At 50.4% G+C, this 19,910-nt stretch overlaps 1 protein-coding gene across 1 annotated transcript; it reads right to left on the bottom strand.

Moving 5' to 3' along the window:
- Window positions 1–6,656: 6,656 nt before the first annotated feature.
- Window positions 6,657–16,520, bottom strand: LOC107206782. The gene is made up of 2 exons (XM_015632975.3): window positions 16,368–16,520; window positions 6,657–11,462 (listed from the first exon to the last, which is right to left on the bottom strand). The coding sequence occupies exon 2, from the start codon at window positions 11,393–11,395 to the stop codon at window positions 6,974–6,976; it is 4,422 nt and encodes a 1,473-aa protein (XP_015488461.1). The 5' UTR covers window positions 11,396–11,462; window positions 16,368–16,520; the 3' UTR covers window positions 6,657–6,973.
- Between the last annotated feature and the right edge of the window lie 3,390 nt (window positions 16,521–19,910).

The raw sequence follows: 19,910 nt of genomic DNA on the forward strand, positions 1-19,910 counted from the left end.
GAGGCTTGGCCTCTTCTTTCCTGGTGGGGAGAAGGGAGAAGCTGGTGCTTGGGAGCTGCTGAGTGTATGAGGAGGTGGCACAGGATGGAAGGAGTTGGTTGTGCCCTGGGGGATGATTTCCTACTGCTGGAGCAGCCCTGGCCAGTGCTTCTGGCAAACGCATTGCCCCCATGGTGCAGGGACAAGCTGGGGTTATCCATGCAATGCCTTGCAAAAGCAGCCATCACTGCTGGGGTCTTGCATGTGGGAAGCTGAAGGGCCAGTGCCTGCTGTGGGGATGGAATGGCTCCAGGGAAACCTGGCACTTGTAGATCTCTGGGGAAGGACAGAGGGGGCCTGAGCAGCAGTCCCCAGGACCACCGAGAGGTTGCACTGTTGGTACCACAAACACAAGTCTGCTGCTGCTCAGGCATTGGTGTGGGAGCACTGAAACCCCACACAGGCATTTACATCCCCCCTCCATAGGGACGGGGTGACACTTGGAGGGTGCCAGCCTGTTGTGCCCTACCTCATGCACTCAGTCACCTTCAGTCTTCCCCACTTATCACACCAAACAAGCATTGATACCAAAGAAACGTTTAATAAGCTGCAATAAAATACGGACCTTTAGAAAGCTCATAGGGTGAATATTGACAGTGAGGAAGAAAAGAAAACAAGGTGGTGGGAATCCTTGAGGAGTTCAGATCTGACTCAGGGACCTTTTACCTGGAACAAGAACATAACTTTTCCATAGGCTAGGATGAAATAAAAGACAGGAGCACAGAGTTCACAAAATGTCAACAATTAGAGAATCGATACATATTCAAAGTTCAAATGACCCAGCTCTTATAGCTATACATATTGATTTAAAGCAACTTAATATAATTTTATTTTCTTTTTTTTTTTTTTTTTATTTATATATACACTTTCAAAGGTTTGTCAGGTGAGGTATGTAAACATTATCTAATGGAAACTCCTCTCCACATTTCCAACCGAGAATTCACAGCAGACAGTTCATTTTCCCAACTTGTGGCGCAGTACTTCCCACTCCCTGCACCAACTGGGAATGCCGTCCCAAGCCACGGCTCTCCCAGGTGCAGTCACCGGCTCCCACTTCCCACTGCTGGTCTGTACAGTTCACATTGCTTGGGCTCAAACATACAGTACCGGACAGGAGGAATTTCAGCTCAGTGTCTAAAATTCATATAGAAACAAACAGAGAAACAAAACTCTCCCAGGGAAGCAGACACAGATGAAGGAAAAACATTTGCCATCAGGGTGGAGATAATATTTAAATGTTTTACATCTTAAGAAAAAAATTACTGTGTTATTTCCTTTTTTCCTTTTTTTTTGTTTTTCTTTTTTACACACCTGTTCCAAGGGTGAAGGAAGTGTGGGACTGGTGAAGTGTCCTGCAGGGCTGGGACCCAGCAGCACCCCTCACTCCATCCTCTAAAGTCAGAGACCCATCATCATAAAAGCAGGTCCTGCTGACACTGCCCTAGACAGACAGCTGGACTGGAAGCCAGCCACACTTCCAGGCAAAAAGGGGTTAACAAAGAAAAAAAATAAATCTAAACCCACTTAAGCAAAAATTACCAAATGACCTCAAACCTCCTAGAAGGAGAATTAAAATTGCAGAACGAAAAGCAAATGAGCAAATGACCTTCTGGAGCCGGCCCTAGGACTAGCAGTGACAGCAGTGTGCTCCCTTGGGTCACCCGTACCCACAAAGGCAGTAATTCACTAGTGGGAGTTTGCTACCAGCAACTACCTGCACTACCCTGGTGGTTTTGGGGGGGTTCCTTGGGGGCAACAGCATCCCCCATTTTCTGCATCCCTGGGGACACTTCCTTGAGTGACCCCCCCCCATGCTGGACTGAGCCCCTGCCGGGAGCAGGGTTATTCCCACCTGGCCCTGAGAGCCCCTGCCATCAAAGCAGACATTATTACTACAAATCTTATTGCTTGCAGTGCCCCCTGTCCTGGGGAACAGCCATCCTGGCTGGCCATGGGAGCTCACGGCCTCCCTGGGGACCGTGGCCATCGACCAGGTCTGACATCATCAAAACGAGATGAAGAGAGTTAATGCTTCAGCTTCGATGTGACATAAAACCAAACTGAACACCAGCACCACCCACCCACCCCGCCCCGTCCCATCCCCCCACGCAATCGCCAGCCCTTTGGTTGCGGCAGGCTGGGCAATACAGCCCCACCAAAACCGACACACCAGTCAGAACGAGAACCTGTGGAAAGCCCATGAAATAAATATTTTAAAAACCTATTTACAATATTAGATCTGTGAGCATGAAGTGAGAGAAAAATGCCTTTTCTTGCCCCCAAAAATCTTTAAAAAGTAGGTTAGCATCCTGCTGCCTAGCACAACACTATCTTACATGGCACCTACACATAATATATATTCACATTTCATTTTAAAATTAGGTACTCTTACAAACAGACTTAGAAAACGTTGGCTAGCAATACAGCCCGTGGGACCGCCTGGCCTCCAGACCCATGTCACAAATGCTGGCCGGCTGCATCCCAGCTCCTTCGGCTGCCCCAAAGCTGCCAACATGCCCTGAATCAAAACCGCCAGCTGCCCTCTGCTGCCCTTTGGGGAGAAGGTGGAAGTGCTCGTGAGAGAGAGGGCTTGTCTGCGGAGAGGGGAGCAGGGAGGATGGGGACTGTGATTTCTGCTAAGCCTAGGGGTGAGCTTAATACAAACAAGAACTCCTGAGAACATCTTAGAACAGATGGATTCATTTCACAACCACCAAGCTAAAGGATGGGCCAAATGGATGCTACGACACACGGGGGGAACACACGCGACGTGGGGACACCATAGGCTTGTGGTTTGCTCAAAAAACCTACTGCTACAAGAAAAGCTCCAGTGGCATTCCCTGTCAAGGAGGAGCCTATCCCCATCTTGCTCCTGGGCTGTCCAGGCATACAGCCCAAGGATGCAGACCCAAGTACACCTTGGCTGGGGCTCAGCCCTCTTCCCCCTGCAAGACTGCTGATGGTGGAAAGGTGAGAGCCCAATCTGAATGGCTACTCACACCTCCACTCTGCCTCAGGCACTAGCCATGAAAGGCTGGGAATACAGCTTCCTCTGTCACCTTCAACTGGGAACAAAGTTGTCAGAATGAAATTTTCGAGCTGGAGAGAAGTGTCCATCAGCAAGTCTTAAAAACAGGACACCGATATATCTGATTTCATGTCTATTTCCTGGGAGGTTACTAGGAGCTGACAAAGCTTTTGGAAACATCAGCATTTCCAGAGGTGCCACAAGAGCAGCTGGGACACGGGCTGGGCTACAGCTTTGTTCATCTGCACACCAGCAAAAATTGGTGTGGGCAGGCAGCCACCCTCTCAGTCCAGCACTGCATGGCACCCCCAGCACTGAAGGGACAGGGGTGCAGAGAGCGGCAGGAACTATTTCATCCTGCTCTCACAGCTCAATCAGCAGTGCAGCAGAAAGTTTGTCAGAAGCATCAGTGCCGACTGGTCGGCTCTTCAGAGAAGGTTTGCTGCAAATCTCTCTCCCTGACATGCTGGCAGGTGACTACAGAAACCCCACTGCACAGAGTGAACATCGGCAAACAGGACCTTGCCAGGGATGAGTAAGTGATGAATATAAATATGTGCATGCTTTGGGTTCATATCATACACCCTGTCAGCAGGGAAACCCATTCCATCTAGGCCTTGCTAAACAAGATCCTAACAGCTACAGGCAGGAGGAGCCATCCCGGGCTCAAACAGCTCTTGCTACAGCACCGACGGAAGTTTTGACTCTGAGCTTGGCAAATGCAGCTCCTCCCAGTGGTTAATTAAGATGGACGGATCCTGAACATGTGAAGTGTGAAGACCCAGAGCTGCTGATGACAAGAGAGAGAAAGAGGTAACCATGCAAATGAGAAAGGGGGGCTGGCAGCAAAGGGACAGTGAAGACATCTGTGGAGATGGAGAGCTGAGAGGCTGCTGCTCCTAGTTCGTGGACCAGGGTGCATGATGGAGACTAGTTTCAATAGGATGAGAAAGTAGCCAGCAAGAAAAGCCAAAGTAACAGAAAGAGATCTGCTTTGTGGGTTGCAGCACTTGAAATCCAGAGCTGTCACAGCAGAGCAGGGAGCCGTGGGGTAGCCCAGGGGAAGAGGAGCGCAATGAGGCTGTGGATCTGAGGATGGCACTGTGGTAGTGCCAATGGGCAACTCTGAGCCTGTAGCACATGGAAACACACTCCCTGTCCATGTGGAATAAGATACTAAATCATATTGCTTATTTTCTTCCATTCATTAAGCTCATCTGCAGCCCCCTGTGCATCCCTTGCATGATGTAAGAGCCACATTTATTGGTAACAGACTGCTCTAAAGCAGGGGCTGTGCCTCAGCAGCACACGTCTCCACTGCCTGCCAGGGACACTGCTGGGAAGCTCAGTGTTCTGATCCCACCACTGCCTAAGCCAAGCAGTGCACACCAAACTTGGACAGATGCCCAGAAGCTGCTCCACTCCAGCACCAATGACACCTACTGTCCCTGCTCGAGCCAATCAGTGCTGGTAAAGCCCCAGGGTGCAGGAAGGTATCCAGGATGCTGGAGCAGCAGCACCCCATCTAGAAAGAGTCCACTTGCTTTGTATAGGGTTTTATCCTTATGGGACTCCTGCTCCCTGAAGCACAGAAGACAGGGAGCTAGACAGCCTGCATTTACCATTTGCCAGCAGCTAAAAAATGAGAGAAGAGAGGGTGAACCTCAAGGAGAGTGTGGTGCATTGTGATGGTGAAGGATGGGGAGAGGGGATTTGCTGCAGGGGAATGGCATGAGGAACAAAGGTAAGAGGAGTGCTCACATGCACACCTGGCCCAGAGGAAGGAGAGGAAATCTGGGCCCATGTGGCTGAGCCCCAGCCAGAGGCTAGAGAAGGACCATAAGTAGCAATGGAGAAGCAAGAGGGGAAGACACCTTGCAAAAGAGGTACAGATCAGTCACTTAACTGCCATCAGTGCCCTCCTGCCTTACACCTCTCTTGAAATGCTTTTAAATCTTTTCTGACGGAATGTTTGACATATTTAATGCATGCACTAAAAATTAAAGTAATAGATAACTTCATATTAATCTGTACAGGGACTGACAGGCTAGATTTAATCACTTGCTAGCTGTTCAGAGAGTTAACTTATTCTAGCACAATTCAAAGAAAAGGCAAAGGATTTTTTTTTTCAATCAGCCATTTCACAGTAAGAGAAAAATGTGCCGCAGCATTGTGTGTGTCAATGCTTGGGAAAGGGAGTAACTGCAAGAGAGCCAGAGGTGCTCTGTGAAGGGCGTGCAAATCAAACACCTGGTTTCATCCTCTGTACTAAAGGGGTACAATGAAAGATTATAACACAATTATCTGCCTTTCACCTCCAGCCCCCAGGCTTTGAGATCTGGGGTTCAACACCAACCATGAAAAGCAATTCCTTTTGCAGCCAATCCTTTTGCAGCCTCTGCTCCCAGGCCCAGCATCTCTTGACTTCATGGGCTGCACCAGAGCCTTGCTCTCATCAGGGACAAGCAGCTGAGTAAGGTCCAGCAAGGCAGCTGTTAAAGGTCTGGCAGCCTCAGGGCCCGCACAGTGCCCTGACAGGGCTTGCTTTGTGGAAAGAGGCTGGCATTGGGATCCCTGCAAATGGACTCTGCAGCAATGTGAAAGTGAAGCCATGGGGATGCAATGGCTGAGCAGGGGCCTTTCCCTAGCACAGACCACAGCCCTCCCCAGCTGCTGGTCATCTCTGCCCAGCAGAACCAGCACAGCCACACACTCTATGCACTTCTATCAGGTTTTTCTAAGAGAAGACAGGCACTATGACCCTGTTCTGTGACACAAGCAAGGACAAACCTCCTGCACCTTGCTAGTAAAAGGGTGAAATGCAAATTATGGTAAAAAATTAACGCAAGCCAGTCCCTCATCCCAACCTTATTTCAACTGCAAAACCTGGCTTAGGAGAGCACCAGGCAAGATGTGCACAAAAGCACAAGGTGAGGGCCAGAGCTTCCTTCCTGCAGAGCACCAACATCAGGAACTCAGGCCCTTAAAAAGGGAAAGATTCAACCTTCAGTGAAGCACTGCAGAAAAGCTTTGCCATCAGAGACCACAGAAATCACCACAAGGACAGGGAAATAGGAGAAGGAGGTCCGTCCAAAAGCAGAGCATGGCAAGACTGGTTCATCCCTGAAGCCAGCAAGAAAAAAGACAGATACAGCCCAGCACGCCCAGCTGGCAGCAGTGGATGTGGCAGCCTGGTACCTGGCTCACCCACGGCATCTCCTGATGCCATCAGCCTGAGCGGGCCCTCTCCACCCACAGGCTGTGCAGTGAGGAGCAGGCAGCCATCAGCAGTACACACACCAGTAGCTACTTCACATTCTCATGCAGGTAACAGTCTGGGACACCAGCAGCTGCTACCAGCGAACCGACAAAGGACAGACTCGCCTTTCTCTCCCTTAGTGATACGAAATGGTTTTGGTTTTGCTTTAAATGCCACTAAGAAGACAGACAGAAGGAGGACTCTGAAAGAAAGGGAAATGTTTGTGTGCACCCAAAGGCTAACAAAAGCTACTTCATGTGCACAAAGGTGGTTTTCTTTCTGCTACAGTACAAGTGCTTGTGCCTCAAGTATAAAACGCAAGCCTCCAAATCACACAGACGAGCTTCTTATTTTTATTTTTAAAGTGATAAATAAGGCACTGTACTTTTAACAAAAACTGCCTGGTTCCAAATTTAAGAGAACCCAAGGAACGTTTAAACTGCAGAAACTTCCTTCTGAACAGCAGAGCCAGACAGACCAACCACTTCTCTGTCCAAGACACATCTGCTGATGCTTAAAATCATGGGCGTTATCCTTTAACTGCGGATTTTTAAAGGCTTGCTACAGCTTATAAAAGCAGCTTTAGTTAATGCATGGTAAAGGGTTACTACTATACATCAGTTTTGTACATGGCTACCGGTTCTTTGCTATTTTGGGTCCAGTCGTGAGCGTTTGCTGTGCGAACAGTCCACTTTTGCCCTCAGCTTCCTCTTGCCCTGAGACACACTGTTCTCCTGCATCTTCTTCATGGACCTTGTTAGGGTCTTCCCACTGCTGTGCTTCTTGTTGGCCATCTTCTGTGACCGTGTGGAGGACTCCCCCAGGGGCTTCTGCTTTGGGGACTTGGACAGCTCCTCATGGCTGGGAAGCAGCACAGCCCGTCTGCTCGTGTTCTCCTTGCCCTTCCGCATGGGGAGTCGCATCTTCTCCAGCTGCTTTTTCGGAACTCTCTTCTCTTTCAAAGACATTTTTCTGGCCAGTTTATTGCTCCTCTCCACAGCAGTCTGCTTTCGGGTGGCGGGAGATTTCGCGCTGACCTCTGAATGCTTTATTTTACTAGCCTTCTTGGCAGGCAGCTTGTCCTTGGTGGAGGAGCTGGATCGCTCCTGGGTGCTCCCACTCTCCTTCAGCATCTTCTTCTTCTTGCTGAGCTGGAAGTCAACTTTGGGTAAGGGGTCCTCTTGGGACCTGCTCTTCCCCTTCCGCCCCTTCCCCGTTCCATCCACCGAGGGAGATTTAGCAGGAAAGGCAGCTGCTTTGATCTGCAAGGCCAGCTTTGGAGACATCAGGGGGTTGATGCACACACTCTTCCGGCTCTGCTTGCTCTCCAGGGACAGATGGTCCCCTGGGCCATCACTCTGCTTCTCTGCCTTCACCACGCGCTGCTGGGCTCGCAGCTTGCCCCGAAGATTGGAGTACTTGCGCAGGATCCTGGTGCTAGCCTGCGTGGGCAAGCTGAGGGCAGGCTGGATGGATTTGTCTTCACTCAGCTCCTTGGTGCTGGCATCAGTGGGAGATGTCTGGTTGGGAGTGGTGGCTTCTTCAGCCTCTGCTTTATCAGCATTCTCACGAATTTTGGCCCAAAGCTTTTGGTTCTTCAGGTTATTCCGAGCTGGGGTAGTGGCAGCAAACTTCTTGAGATGTTTCTTCAAACGTTCAGCTTGTAGTGAGCTGGGGTAGAGACTAGAGGAAGAATATTTTTGCATGGGGACTTTCATGGGGGGAATCTCCCCTGGGAGACGGGTGTTGAGTTTCTTCACAATCACTAGAGACCTGGTTTCAGTTGTCTCCAGAAACCACTGGCATATGTCAGACAGCTTAAAGGCCTTCATAAACAGCATCTGCACAGGAGAAAGCTTCTGCACTTCCAATGAGCCTCTGCTTTTCCGTGTTCTTTTTTTGCTTTTCCAAATCTCTTTCAGTTTGTCGGCTTTGTTCTTTACCTTGGGGGTTGGCTGGACCTCCTTCTCCAGCTGAATCCAGCCCTTCTGGATTTTCATGTACTGAGTGTTGAACTCAGCAATGAGCTCCTGGTTCTCCTCTTCAGCACACCACTCCATGAACTTTGGTTTGCTGTCAGCCATGTCTATGTCCTCCAGTGCTGGGCAGTCATCATTCCCTGAACTGTGTTCATCCCTCGGTTTGGGGATTCCTTGCATAGACTCCTTCCCTGGTGTGTTCTTTTTTGCACTGTCTACAGGTGCAGGTGCATGTCTTAAGTTATAAAACTGCAGAGCAACCTTTTTATGCTTTGCAGTTTTGGCTGGAAGATGCTTGCTTCCACCTCTGCTGCTGGGACACAAAGGCAAATTGGTCACCAGCTCGTAGTCCACTGGATTGCCCAGATCCCTGGCACTGTCAGAGCTCTCCTTGTCCTCTGTACTGGCACTGACTACTTTCACATCCACTTGCTCAGCATCATTTACAGGAACACTGTTCTCTGGAGGGAGGAGGATGTTTTTCTTCTCAGAATCAGCCTGGATGCTGATTTCCAGCATCTCACCCAGATGACTTTGGCTGCTGTTAGCAGAGGAGTCATCTTTAGAGGAACTTTCTACCTCTGCAGCAGTCTCTTTTGCTAAGATGCTTTTATAGGTTTGTCTGGTAGTGACACCATTCTCCTCCCCTGACTGCTGCTCAGTGATGCTCTCTGGAGCCTGGCCAATGTCCAACCCTTCACTGGTTTTGAGCAGCACATTGGGAAAGCAGTCGTTTGGGAAGTGCATGGATGCTGCCTCATCCAGCTGTTCTTCTCTCTTGAACCGCTTAGGGCCAGGGCTCTTGGAGACTTTGATCTGAAGGCAAGGAAGCTGCACAGAGCTGGAAGAACCAGAGTCCTCAGCACTGCCCTCAGCAGATGACTGGGATTGTTGGCTTCGGAGACACCGGTCCGATGCCACTAGCACTCTCCTACCTTTCTTTCGCTTCTTGTCTAGACTGTCTTTGGAAGAGACAGAGTCTGAGCTGTTTGGGTCGGGTGGCATTTCCCCTTCAGTGGGCTCTTTTTCATCTGCTGTGTCGTTATTCTGCACTGCCTCCACTTCCAAGATTTTGGGGAGGGGTGTGCTGATGAGCACAGCATCCTCTTGCACAAGAGGGCTGTCACCCACCATGACCAATGATTCGGCTTCTGGTTTAGCATCAATGCTTTTGTTCACATTCCCACACTGCAAAGCGGCAGGGGGCTCCAGGGGACTCTCCCCATCCATGGTGGCAGGGGGCTCATCAGGAGCCTGTGAGCCTGGAGAGCATGGGGAGGGCTCTGCCAGACACTGCTTACAGAGCTCGGCATCCCCTGAGCCTGGAAGCTGGGCAGGATCCCTGACACCATCACAGGACAGAGGTGTTGTGTTTGTAGTGGCAGAGGGCTGTGAGGAAGACTTTGGCCCTGGGCTGGCAGGGAGGTCTGGAACAGTTTGTATGTCAGAGCCTGGACAACCTTCCTCCTCACCGTGTGCTTCTGAGACGGAAAAGGCAGCAATATCAGCAGCCTGCCTGCTGCTGCTGCCATCCCCAGAGGAGCCCAGGCTTCTGCCAGCTTCCCAGGTGACAGTGCCTCCTACTGTCATCCCCCCTCCTTCAGCAGGAGGGGAGCCGGGTGGCGGTGAGCTGGCCAAGCTGTCCTCTTTCTGGGGGCTGGGTGGAGCAGAGAGGGAGAAGAACGGCATGGCCACAGCAGCTTCCCTTGATCGCAGTGCTCGGGTATCCCGGAGCTGCATGGAACTCAGCTCAGCTCTCTCTTTTGTTTCTCGGCTGGTTGGTGCCACTTTAGCCAAGAGCCTCAAGGAAACCCTCTTCTCACCCTCCCGTCCTGCCCCTGCAGATCCCTCCACCGAGAGCACCAGGGGTGGCTTTGCACTTACGAGGGTCTCTGTTCGCAGTGCCGGGCTGCTCGCCCTCTCCTCCGCCCGGGAGCTCTTCACCAGCGTGCGGACGGTCGGGAGCTCACAGCACTCCCCGTTGAAGTAATAGCCCCGGGTGCTCTTCCTCGCCGTCCTGCGGGACGACACCAGCCGCTGGGTCTCGAAATGGCACTCGGTGATGGGCTGGCTGATGTACACCACATCACACTGGTTGTCATAGTCATTGATCCTCAGCCCCGAAGCCTTCTTGCTCTTCCGAGAGGACCTGAGGGAGGCTGCCTTGGCGCGGGGGTGCCCACCGGGGGTCCGGTGGGCGGCTGGCAGGGCACCAGTGGGCAGCCAGCCCTCTTTGGACTTGTCCAGCGTGCCCTTGTCGGCTGGGTGCAGCTGGCAGCCTGCCTTGCCCTTGGCCATGGCATGCAGGTGGTTTTCTTGCTTTGGTCTCACATCTTGTTCTTTTGCATCTAGGTCCTGGTGCAAAGACGCTTTTGAGCTGCATTGCAAAGCGTTCTCTTTGTCAGCTCTGCGAGGGGGGGTCACTGCAAAGCCAGGATCCCAGGACTCCTCTGGGACAGCCCTGAAAGAGCTCTTTTGGGACCCCAGACAGCTCTCTAAGCTGTCTTCGCTGCCATTCACATTTGCCACTTTGACTGAGATATAACCTTCCATGAGAGTCTTACCTGCTAGCTGCTCTTTATTATCCTCACACTTCCTGATATCGGCTTCTTGTTCCTGTCCAGCAGCTTGTTGCCCTTCCAGGCTCTTTGCGGCATGATGGAAATTCAAAGAGGAAGAGTTCAATGTGCTGAGGTATCCTTGGGTGGGGCTATCCTTTGGACTAGCAGAGCAAAGCCTGGTGATGGGGAGCTCGCAGGAGTCCCTTCTCAAAGCAGGACTGGAGCTCTCTGCTCTGTCCAGAGACTTCAGTTCCACTGGCTGCTTTGGGGCTTGTCCCGTAACATGCAGGGGGCCATCGGCTCCTGACTGTCCTGGATCCAATGTAGAAGGGAGCTTTGATTCAGTACAAGTAGCACCCTTATCCTGATTTTCAGTGCTTCGCTGGCTACAACCGGAGCCACAAGTAGAGGCCTCCATGCTCTCAGATTCGGATAACTGCTGGTTGTCAGAGTCTGGTTGTACTTCAGTGTATATGTCGTTTAGCACACGAATGAACTGCTTCTGGTGATGTGTACACAGTCTGACCATAAATTTTTCCAGTGGAGACTTCGGCTGATTGTTAGAGTCTATTGCTATTGTCTCTGCTGCATCCTCACTAGAGAGACAAAGAGAGAAGCAGTCAGTAACATGTCCTAGGGAATATTAGTTTATGCTGCAAAACCAGAATAACCCTTCTCCTCCCATCCTCCAGGATGCCTCCAGGCACATCACTTGCCTGACCTCCAGGTGAGATCAAACATCCTGTTTTCCTGGGGCTGGCAAATGTCCCTTCAGTCCCAGCATGCACACTTACATGTGCACACTGCTGGCAGGACACAGACTGCGCTTTTGTTTATCTGCCACTGCCAGAGCACTCATAATTACACTTCTGCCTAGGACATCCCAGTGTGTAGGCACCATGTCACATGTTCAAAGCAAACCTAAAAAGAATCAGACTTAGCATCTGTACAGCACCTGGCATAGAAGGCCCACCATTTCTAGGACAGCTGCACACCTCTGCTCCCTCACTCTGCACTGCCAGGCTGGGTGGGAGCAGAGCAGCATCCCAGCTGGGCATCCAGATGCCAGGAATCTTCAGCTACTCAAAGCCTTAAAATTCTTCTTACACCTCAGTGGCAGAAGATGGGTCTGGGGCCAAACTGAGCAGATCTGAGCCTCTTCTGTAGTCAGCACAGAAATTCTGGTGAGCTCCCAGCCCGCAGGACATGCAGGCAGCGATGCACCCTGTGTGGTGTTGTGCCATTTGCACTGACCTTTGATTAGCTGGCCTTTAATAAAGTGCTCCTGCAGCTGATGGGCTGTCAGCACACAGTGGTTGTGCAGAAAGGTGGGCTTCTACAGCACAGGGTCATTGCCACTAGCTAGCGCTCAAACCCAGGCCATTATCAGTTACCTGCTTGGCAGAGGCAATTAATTAGGACTTACTGGTGGAGAGGTTAAGGGATAATTACCCGGTGTTTGCATGAATGCATCATGAGTGCCATGCCAGGTGCTGTTATCGAGACCGTATCTGTTCCCAACGGCAGCACAGGCAATTCCCACCCAGTCCTGACCACGCCGAGAGGGCCCCACATCTTGGCACCCACACTGCCTGACACAGGATCTTTACCACTAACATAGGGTTGCTTTGCAGCAACACTTGCACTTTGCACCTCCTGGCCTTGTACTGGAGGAGTGAAAGTCCTTTCTCCCCCTACAGCCTTTCTCTGCCTGCCCCCCCACCAGCATCAGACACTGACCTCGCACACTCAGCTGGGTCAAGGGGGGCAACACTTATCAAAGGGTTCAGGGCCAGGGTGGAGAAAAGCAGCTTCATCTGGATGAGGTTTTCCCTCTCCATGCTGCCAGGCACAGGGCTCAACAGGTGGATGAGGAGGAAGAGCTCCAGTTTGGAGGAGCCATCAGCAGAGAAATGGAGAAGGGAAAGCATGTGGCCAGAGCCGGGCGTTCTCAGTGGCATCAGGCACGCCAGAGCCAGCCCTGGGCAGCCCTCACCCGCTCCTCACTGCTTGCTGGCTGCTTTCTTTGAACTGACACCCACCAGGGAGGCACCTCCAGTGCCCTGATTCCCTGGGCTGCTGGGCAGGGAGAGACACCTGGGGCCACTTCAGGCTCAGGGCTGACCAGGTCTCCTCTTTGCCCAGAAATGCCAGGCTGCAGCCAAGCCTGCCCTGAGCAGCTGCTACCCGGCCCTTTGCTTTCCAGTTTGCCCAGGAAAAACACGTTTTACACGTAACAAGGCTTTGCCTCTCAAGCCCAGCCTCTCAGTTTTTCCTTAAAGGCTTCTTAGGCAGGGTTTTCCTAAAACCACCTGGAAAGGCTGAGCAAGCTCAGCTTGCCGAATGTGTCCCAGCACCTCCAGAACATACTCCCGGGGTTAGGAATAAACAACGTACCTGGAGACTGCTTTACTACACCCAGGTGAGAAAAACGCCCTCCAGCAACCGTCTGAACAGGTCCTACCTGGCGCTGCGATGGCTTTCAATTTGGAACGCCTGGGATTAGTTTAAATAAAAATACCCAGGTACAACCTGGCCCCTCTCCAGAGCCCTGCATGGGAAGGGTTATGTCAGCCAGGATCTCTTACACAGCCCAGCTCCTCCCCTCGCTCTGCTGAATAACAAAAGGGGATAAAAAAACCTTTCAACCCCCTGGGCTTTGAGCAGGGGGCTTTTCGAAGAGGCAGAGCTCAGCGTAATCTTTTTTCCACCTTTGCAAAGAGGGCGGTGACTCCCTTTACCTACTCACAAGCCCAGCTCTGAAGAGAAACAGCCATCTTCCCCCTGGAAGACTGAATTTATCACGGCAGCAGCAGAGATGGGGCGCTACCCTGGCGCCCCTACTGCCATGCTCCCTGGGCAGCTGTGGAAAGGGCTTATGGTGGCAAAACAGCCATCTCACTCCTTGCTGGGGCACCTTCGGGTGCTACACTCCATGGCTGTGAAGGAAGAATCCATAGCATAGGCAAAGTGATTGCCTGGGGAAAGGCTGGGTGATGCCTGGTAAGGAGGAGGTTGCAAACCTGTGTACAGAGCCCCTGGCCTGGGAGAAGGGACCAAAGTGGTTGGGCACTGTCCTTTTCTGCCTTGCAGCCCTGATGCTGAGCACAGCCAGCTGCAGGTCACGCCCGTTTTGCATTGGCGTGTGGGATGGAAAAGGCTTATGTCCTGCTTGTATGGAAGAGGGGACCTTGGCTCCCTGATCCTGAAGGTTCCAGTGGCATTTCTGCCTTGCCTTTCACCTAGTTTATTCCTCTGAAGTGTGACTGCGGCCTTCCTGCTCATTGTCACCTTATTTGCCCTACTGTACTCCAAGGAGACAATCAGAGATACACAAAGCTTGTCAAGCTATAAATTTAAAAAACAGAGATAAATATTTTCCTGCTTGATAAAGGAAATAAAGACATTCTGTTTTGATGCCCTTTCTACTTAGAAGACCCATCTCACGCTCAGTGATACAGTTCACCTGGCACATTGCGTTCAGGGTCCTCTGGTGTCACGCCATTTCAGCTCAAAGATAGGCTGCAACTTCTCACCTTGAGCTCATCTACTCCTTCCCCAGCCCACCCCTGTTTGGGTACTGCAGGCAGCATCACCTTTTTCTGGGTGTCTAAGGATAACCTTGGGGCAAAGCTTTCACTGCCACCTGCGGTCAGGCTCTGCGGGAGGCTAGGTTCCAACTCCGTCCTTCCTCTCCTTGTGTCCCCAAGGGTGCTGAGCTGCAGCCTGTGCCTCTCCATCCCCAGATCTCCCAGACACAGAGTCCTCTGCTCCCCAGGGCCTGCTAATCTGTGTGCCTTGGTACCTGTCCAGCATTTCCCACTATTCCTGTCTGTTCTGGCTACTGCTAATTAATAAAACAAGCCCATGGGCATTCTCTTGTGAGGCAGCTGATGGACACAGGATTGCCCACATGCTCCCTACTTAAGGCAGTTTTGGTGAAGAGCTTGTTTCTGGCTCACATGTATGAGTGGAGTTACATCCAATGCCCCACATTTTCAAGCAGAGTTGCTTATGGACAGTACAAACTGTTGCAGAGAAACTATTTTTTTTTTTTAATGTGGCTTATCAGAATAGAGTAGAGGTGAGCTGACTGCAGAGCTGAAATGTCTTTCCAGGGAAAGGTGCCTGGTGCAAACAAGTTCCTCAGCCTGGCACAGTGGGAGCTAAAGAGTGACTGGTAAACCCAGAGGACAGAAATTGGGAACATGGTTTAAAATAGGAGGAAAAAGTTATTCTCAGGGGGCAGCCAGTCCTGCCTCTGAAGACGCAGGCAGGCAGAGTCCTGAATTTTTGTGGGACACAGGCCAGCCCCACAGAAACTGCTGGGCTGGAAAGGTCAGCAAGGGAGCCCAGGGCTGCCCATCCCACCTACAGTCTTCTTGGTGCCTGTACTCACCCCTTCCCACATGTCTGGCCCAGGGTTCTCCTAGGTTTGGGTGTGCATGAGGAACGAGCCACCTCTCTCAAGGGCTGGAAAAGCCACAAATCAAAAGGAGATTCACAACCAGTGAGAGATTATCTGAGGACCCTCTATGTCTCTAGCTGAGCTGCAAGTGCAGTCACAAAGGTGTATGGGATGCCTAGAAGGATTCACTGCAATGGGAGAGACAGCCCACCTGTCAGTGAGCTTTCCTGCAGAGCCTGGGACATGGCAGGTCTGCCCTTTCTGCCCGCCAGCCTCAAATGCTGCCTTCACAAGGCTGTGGCTGCCGGATCTCCTCTGTTCCTGTGCCCCAACACCGTCCTTCCAGCCCCACTGCACACGTTACCCTGGACCAGCAGAAGACAACCCTCGTGTCCCAAGTGAATTTTATCACCAGAGTCCCTCAGTACCTCCCAGCTCTTCTCGATTTCCCAGGGCAGCCCTGTTCTCTTCCCCTTCCCTGCCTGCCACAGAAGGTGTCAGAGGCATCAAGGGGCAGGAGCTGTCAGAGGCACAAGCGGAGCTGTTGCTACGCAACCCCGGCGGTGCAGCAATTAATGCTGGGGAAAACGTGCTGCGCTCTGAAGCTATTTGCATAGCTGCGTGCTGCAATACATTTGTTTGCATTGTGCCTCCACTGTTTAGTGGAGTTTAAAGTCAACCCTCCCCCAGCTCTTGCTGGAGAGGACCTGGGGCTTCCAACAAAGGCCACGCGGTTGGGGATGAAGGGGCTGGGGGAAGACAGAGGTTTGTCAGTCCGTAACACCTACAGACTGCACAGACAGAGAATTTACAGTATGGGGAGGAAGGGCCAAGTTACCGGTGTTCCTCCCTATATAGCTTGAGGAGCTTTTCCCAGCTCCTGCAGTGCCCCCAGCCCACTGGTGGGGTTGTCATATGTCTTCCTTCCTGTTGTACCAGGGTGACACCGTGCTTGCTCTGTTTGTGAATGCCATTAAAAAAAAGAGTTTTAGGGGCAGCCCAGCCTGTCTCTGGTTCTATAGTGTATTTAGGCAGGGAGCAAGAGGGGAAGAAAGAAAGGGAGAAAGAAATCAGCTGGTTCATACCAACCTACCTGAGAAGCCGGTCTCCGAAAACCTGTCAATTGCCAACTGCAATCTTCTGGTTTGCCCACCCCAAGTTTCTCACTATTGAACATGAAGCCTGTACCCTTTTTGGGTTTCTTTTTTTAGCCCTTGAACATCGGTTTGATTGATTATAAGTTTACAGGTATGTTTTGTACCTCAGAGGCACAAGAAGCAGCAGCAGAACAAAAGTTCAAGGCTAAGTGTTTCTGTTCCTTTCAGACCACTCTAAGCACCAGGATTATAGTTCTGTAAAAGAAACAAAACATAGCTATAAACTTATAAAATCCAATTCAGTATTTTTACAGGGATCACCTTTCCCCTCCCTCTCCTGCTGCCACACAGCTGACTCTGTGCTGGTTGGCAGAGAGATGCCTTGCACCACCCAAAACCAGAGGTACCACTTGAGTACCCCACCAAGCTGAAGGGTGTCTCGGAAACCTGACTAAAAGCAGAGATTTGAGAAACATGGATAACTAAGGAGGACTAACTGGGAAGCAGTGCCCTCCATCAGCTGAACTCAAGCACTGACCATGCTCACTGTGAGCGCAAGGTCTGAGGCAGCATCTCACTGCCCTTGGGTGGCATCTCCAGCCCCGCTGGTTTCAAACACCTAAATTTATTTTTCAGGGTGAGTGGAAATGCCTTTTTGAGGGGTTGCAAAGGAAGAACAGCCTCTTAAAGGGGACCTGCTCACTGCTGGCAGTCAGGTGAGCTGATGCCAGCCCCAGGAGTGCAGTGAATCCTGAATGCTGTGTGTGCCCTTGCAAGGGGCTGTGCTGTGGGTTCCCAAGGACAGATTTGCTTTGCCTGTGCTGGAGGGCTGCAGAGATCCTAGGCAGCAGAAGGGGGAAATGGGTTCTCTGCCAGTCCCAGTTCAGCTTGCAGGAATGGCCGTGCAAAAGCAAACACGCTGGGAAAGGCGTGGGACCATCTGACTGTGCTCAAACCCATCTCCACTCATAGCTGCAGCACAGACCTCGTGCCTTGAGAGGGGCAGGACGCGCTTCCTTCTGCTGGCAGAACGGATGCAGCGATCCCTTGAAGGGGATGGGCAAATCAGCCGTGGGCATGAATAGTGTAAGCCACTGAAGCAAGATTTTCTGGAGCTCTTCTTTCAAAGCCCCAATTAAAGGCTGACACTGGATGCACCAGTTTAAATGCCTGTATTTCAATCCTCAGAAATATGCCTGGCACCTCACACTCCCCACACAGATGAATGAGTCCCTTCACACCTCTGTGGGTGCTACAGTAATTCTCTCTCACTGCACTGAAAAAAAATAGAAAAGCAGCATGCAAAGAGCTGCGGCTCCACATAACAGCTAGGGTGGAGAAGAAGCACTCTCCTTCTCTAAATTAAAAGCTGAAGTTGTGCAAAGCACAGCCAAAATAACTATGGAAATATTGCTGCCAGGTTCTCAAGGCCCCTGAATTTACTCCGTCCTTGGTGACGCACATGGGGATGGACTGAGCTTGTATTTCAACTGAAAAGCAGGAAGAAACAAGTTATAGATGGGTTTTGTTTGGCTGGGGTTTTTTGTCAGCTGCATGTATTCATCAAGGTATCCAGGTTGTACAATCGGCCAACTGACTGGACAAATAACAGACATCCATTATAGATTCAGACTTTTAACCCTTCAGAGTAGTGTCTTTTATTTGTTTGTTTATTTTTTAAAATTAGTTAAACTTTAAAAATCACTTCTCCCCACCTGTAATCAAATAGAAATGTAACAAATCAAAGTTGGATTTACATTAAAAAAACCCAATAGCAGCCTCAAATAAGTTTTGCTCTTTTATATTCCTGTCATAACTTGCTTGACTCCCACCTTCCGCAAAACCCAACTGTATTCTACAATAGTTTATCATCACTGTGATACTTCTAATACAATATTTAATGACTAATTAAAAATTTTACCACTGAGCTATTGCTTTAAAACCAAGGGAAATTTATCATGTTGGAAATATTATTCTACGTATCAACTTTCAAAACCTTTCCAGAATTGTCCTTGCTAATTTTTCTAATTATCAAGATCATTTGGGATCTTCCCTTTAAGGAAAAAAAAATTACCATGACTATTTCTTTCTGAGGCAGTACCCAGAATCTTTGCTGAGCTAGGTGCTCCAAAAGGATAGATAGCACCAGAAGACCAGAATAGATAGAAAAACAGGCAGCACCAGAAGACAGATAACAAAAGCATGCAGGGAAAAAAAAAAAAAAAAAAGTTCTTACAATGATTTTCACAGCTTTGCACGTTTTAAAAAAAGCAGCACCCAGTTAAGAGAGGGGAGAATGAACCAGAGGGACTGTGGAGTAGGGAGGGATGCCCTGAGTATCTTTACCAGTCCCAGGAAGATATACTGGCTCTGGAGCTGAGGTCACACACAGGTGTATGGCCTCTCCCCTGCTCCGAGTCCATCGCTGCCAGTTCCCGTCTGTCCTGCAGCAGACTGGGGACAAAGCTCTCCCTCCCCAGCCTTCGGACATGCACACATATGTCAGCTGGACTCTGCAACTGCAGAGATTCAACAACTAGCAAACTACCACTGAAGGTGCACTCATCTGCAGTAAATGAGGGCTTGTGAGAAGGATGGGTTGTGGTGAGAAATTCCATCTTCCCTCCTAAGCTGAATGTACACTGAAAGGTGGAAGAAAACCCAAATGCATTGGGCACCCTCCCCTGAGACTTTCCTGGTCCCAGCTTCAACAGACACGTTGCCATGCACAGCCATTGCCTACTTTTAGAAGTCTTCCAGGATTTCAAATTCTCCAATTATCCAGGGTTTTTTTTTTCAACATGGATATGAAAAAATAAATGCAAGAGCTAGGTAAAGCACTCACTAGAGATAACCACACTCAGCACAGCCCAGTTGCCAAAGCCAGGGAGGGGCCAGTGGAGACATCTGGAAAGGAGAGGGTACCCTGGGTGTAATTAACAGATGTTGGGGGATATGACCCCATTTCAGATAACTTGGAGATTCAGATAATTGGGCCTCAGATAATCAAGGCCACATTGTTGGTAGAAATCGTATCACAACTTCTAACGGCGGCACTCCCCACGAGCCAACGCCATCCCTCCTTGCACGGGAATGCCTGGTGAAATACGAATTAGCGATTTGATACATGTCCATGCTCTCTGTCAGCTGCTGGGCTGAGCAGCAAAGCCTGTTTCTGATGCACCACTTTGGCTGGCTGCTTGGGAAATAGGTTAAGGCAGAGATGTGGATTGCAGCCCTGGATGCCTGGGGACAAGGCTGTCTCAGAGCTGACGGGCTAGGTAAGCTCTATTTTGAAAGTGGGTTAATTTAGCTGCCATTCAACTACCATTAAATGATGTAGGTTAATTTTATAGTCAGATAACTATTAAGAAACCAAAACATAAGGCAGGAAATGTCTCTATGAATACCAGTGAGGAGAGATTTCCTCTGCGCTAATGCACACCCCTCCCCTTCAGCTCAAACCTCTCATCCTTCCATTTCTGCACTCCCTCACATAATTTTTTTTTTTAACCCTTGTCATTACACACTCTTGTCCT

This window comes from Parus major, chromosome 6 (assembly GCF_001522545.3).
Source record: "Parus major isolate Abel chromosome 6, Parus_major1.1, whole genome shotgun sequence".
NCBI classification, from domain to species: Eukaryota; Metazoa; Chordata; class Aves; order Passeriformes; family Paridae; genus Parus; species Parus major.

Coding starts and splice junctions, on each gene's coding strand:
- LOC107206782 (XM_015632975.3), bottom strand. CDS start 11,395: ATGGTCAGACTGTGTACACATCACCAGAAGCAGTTCATTCGTGTGCTA.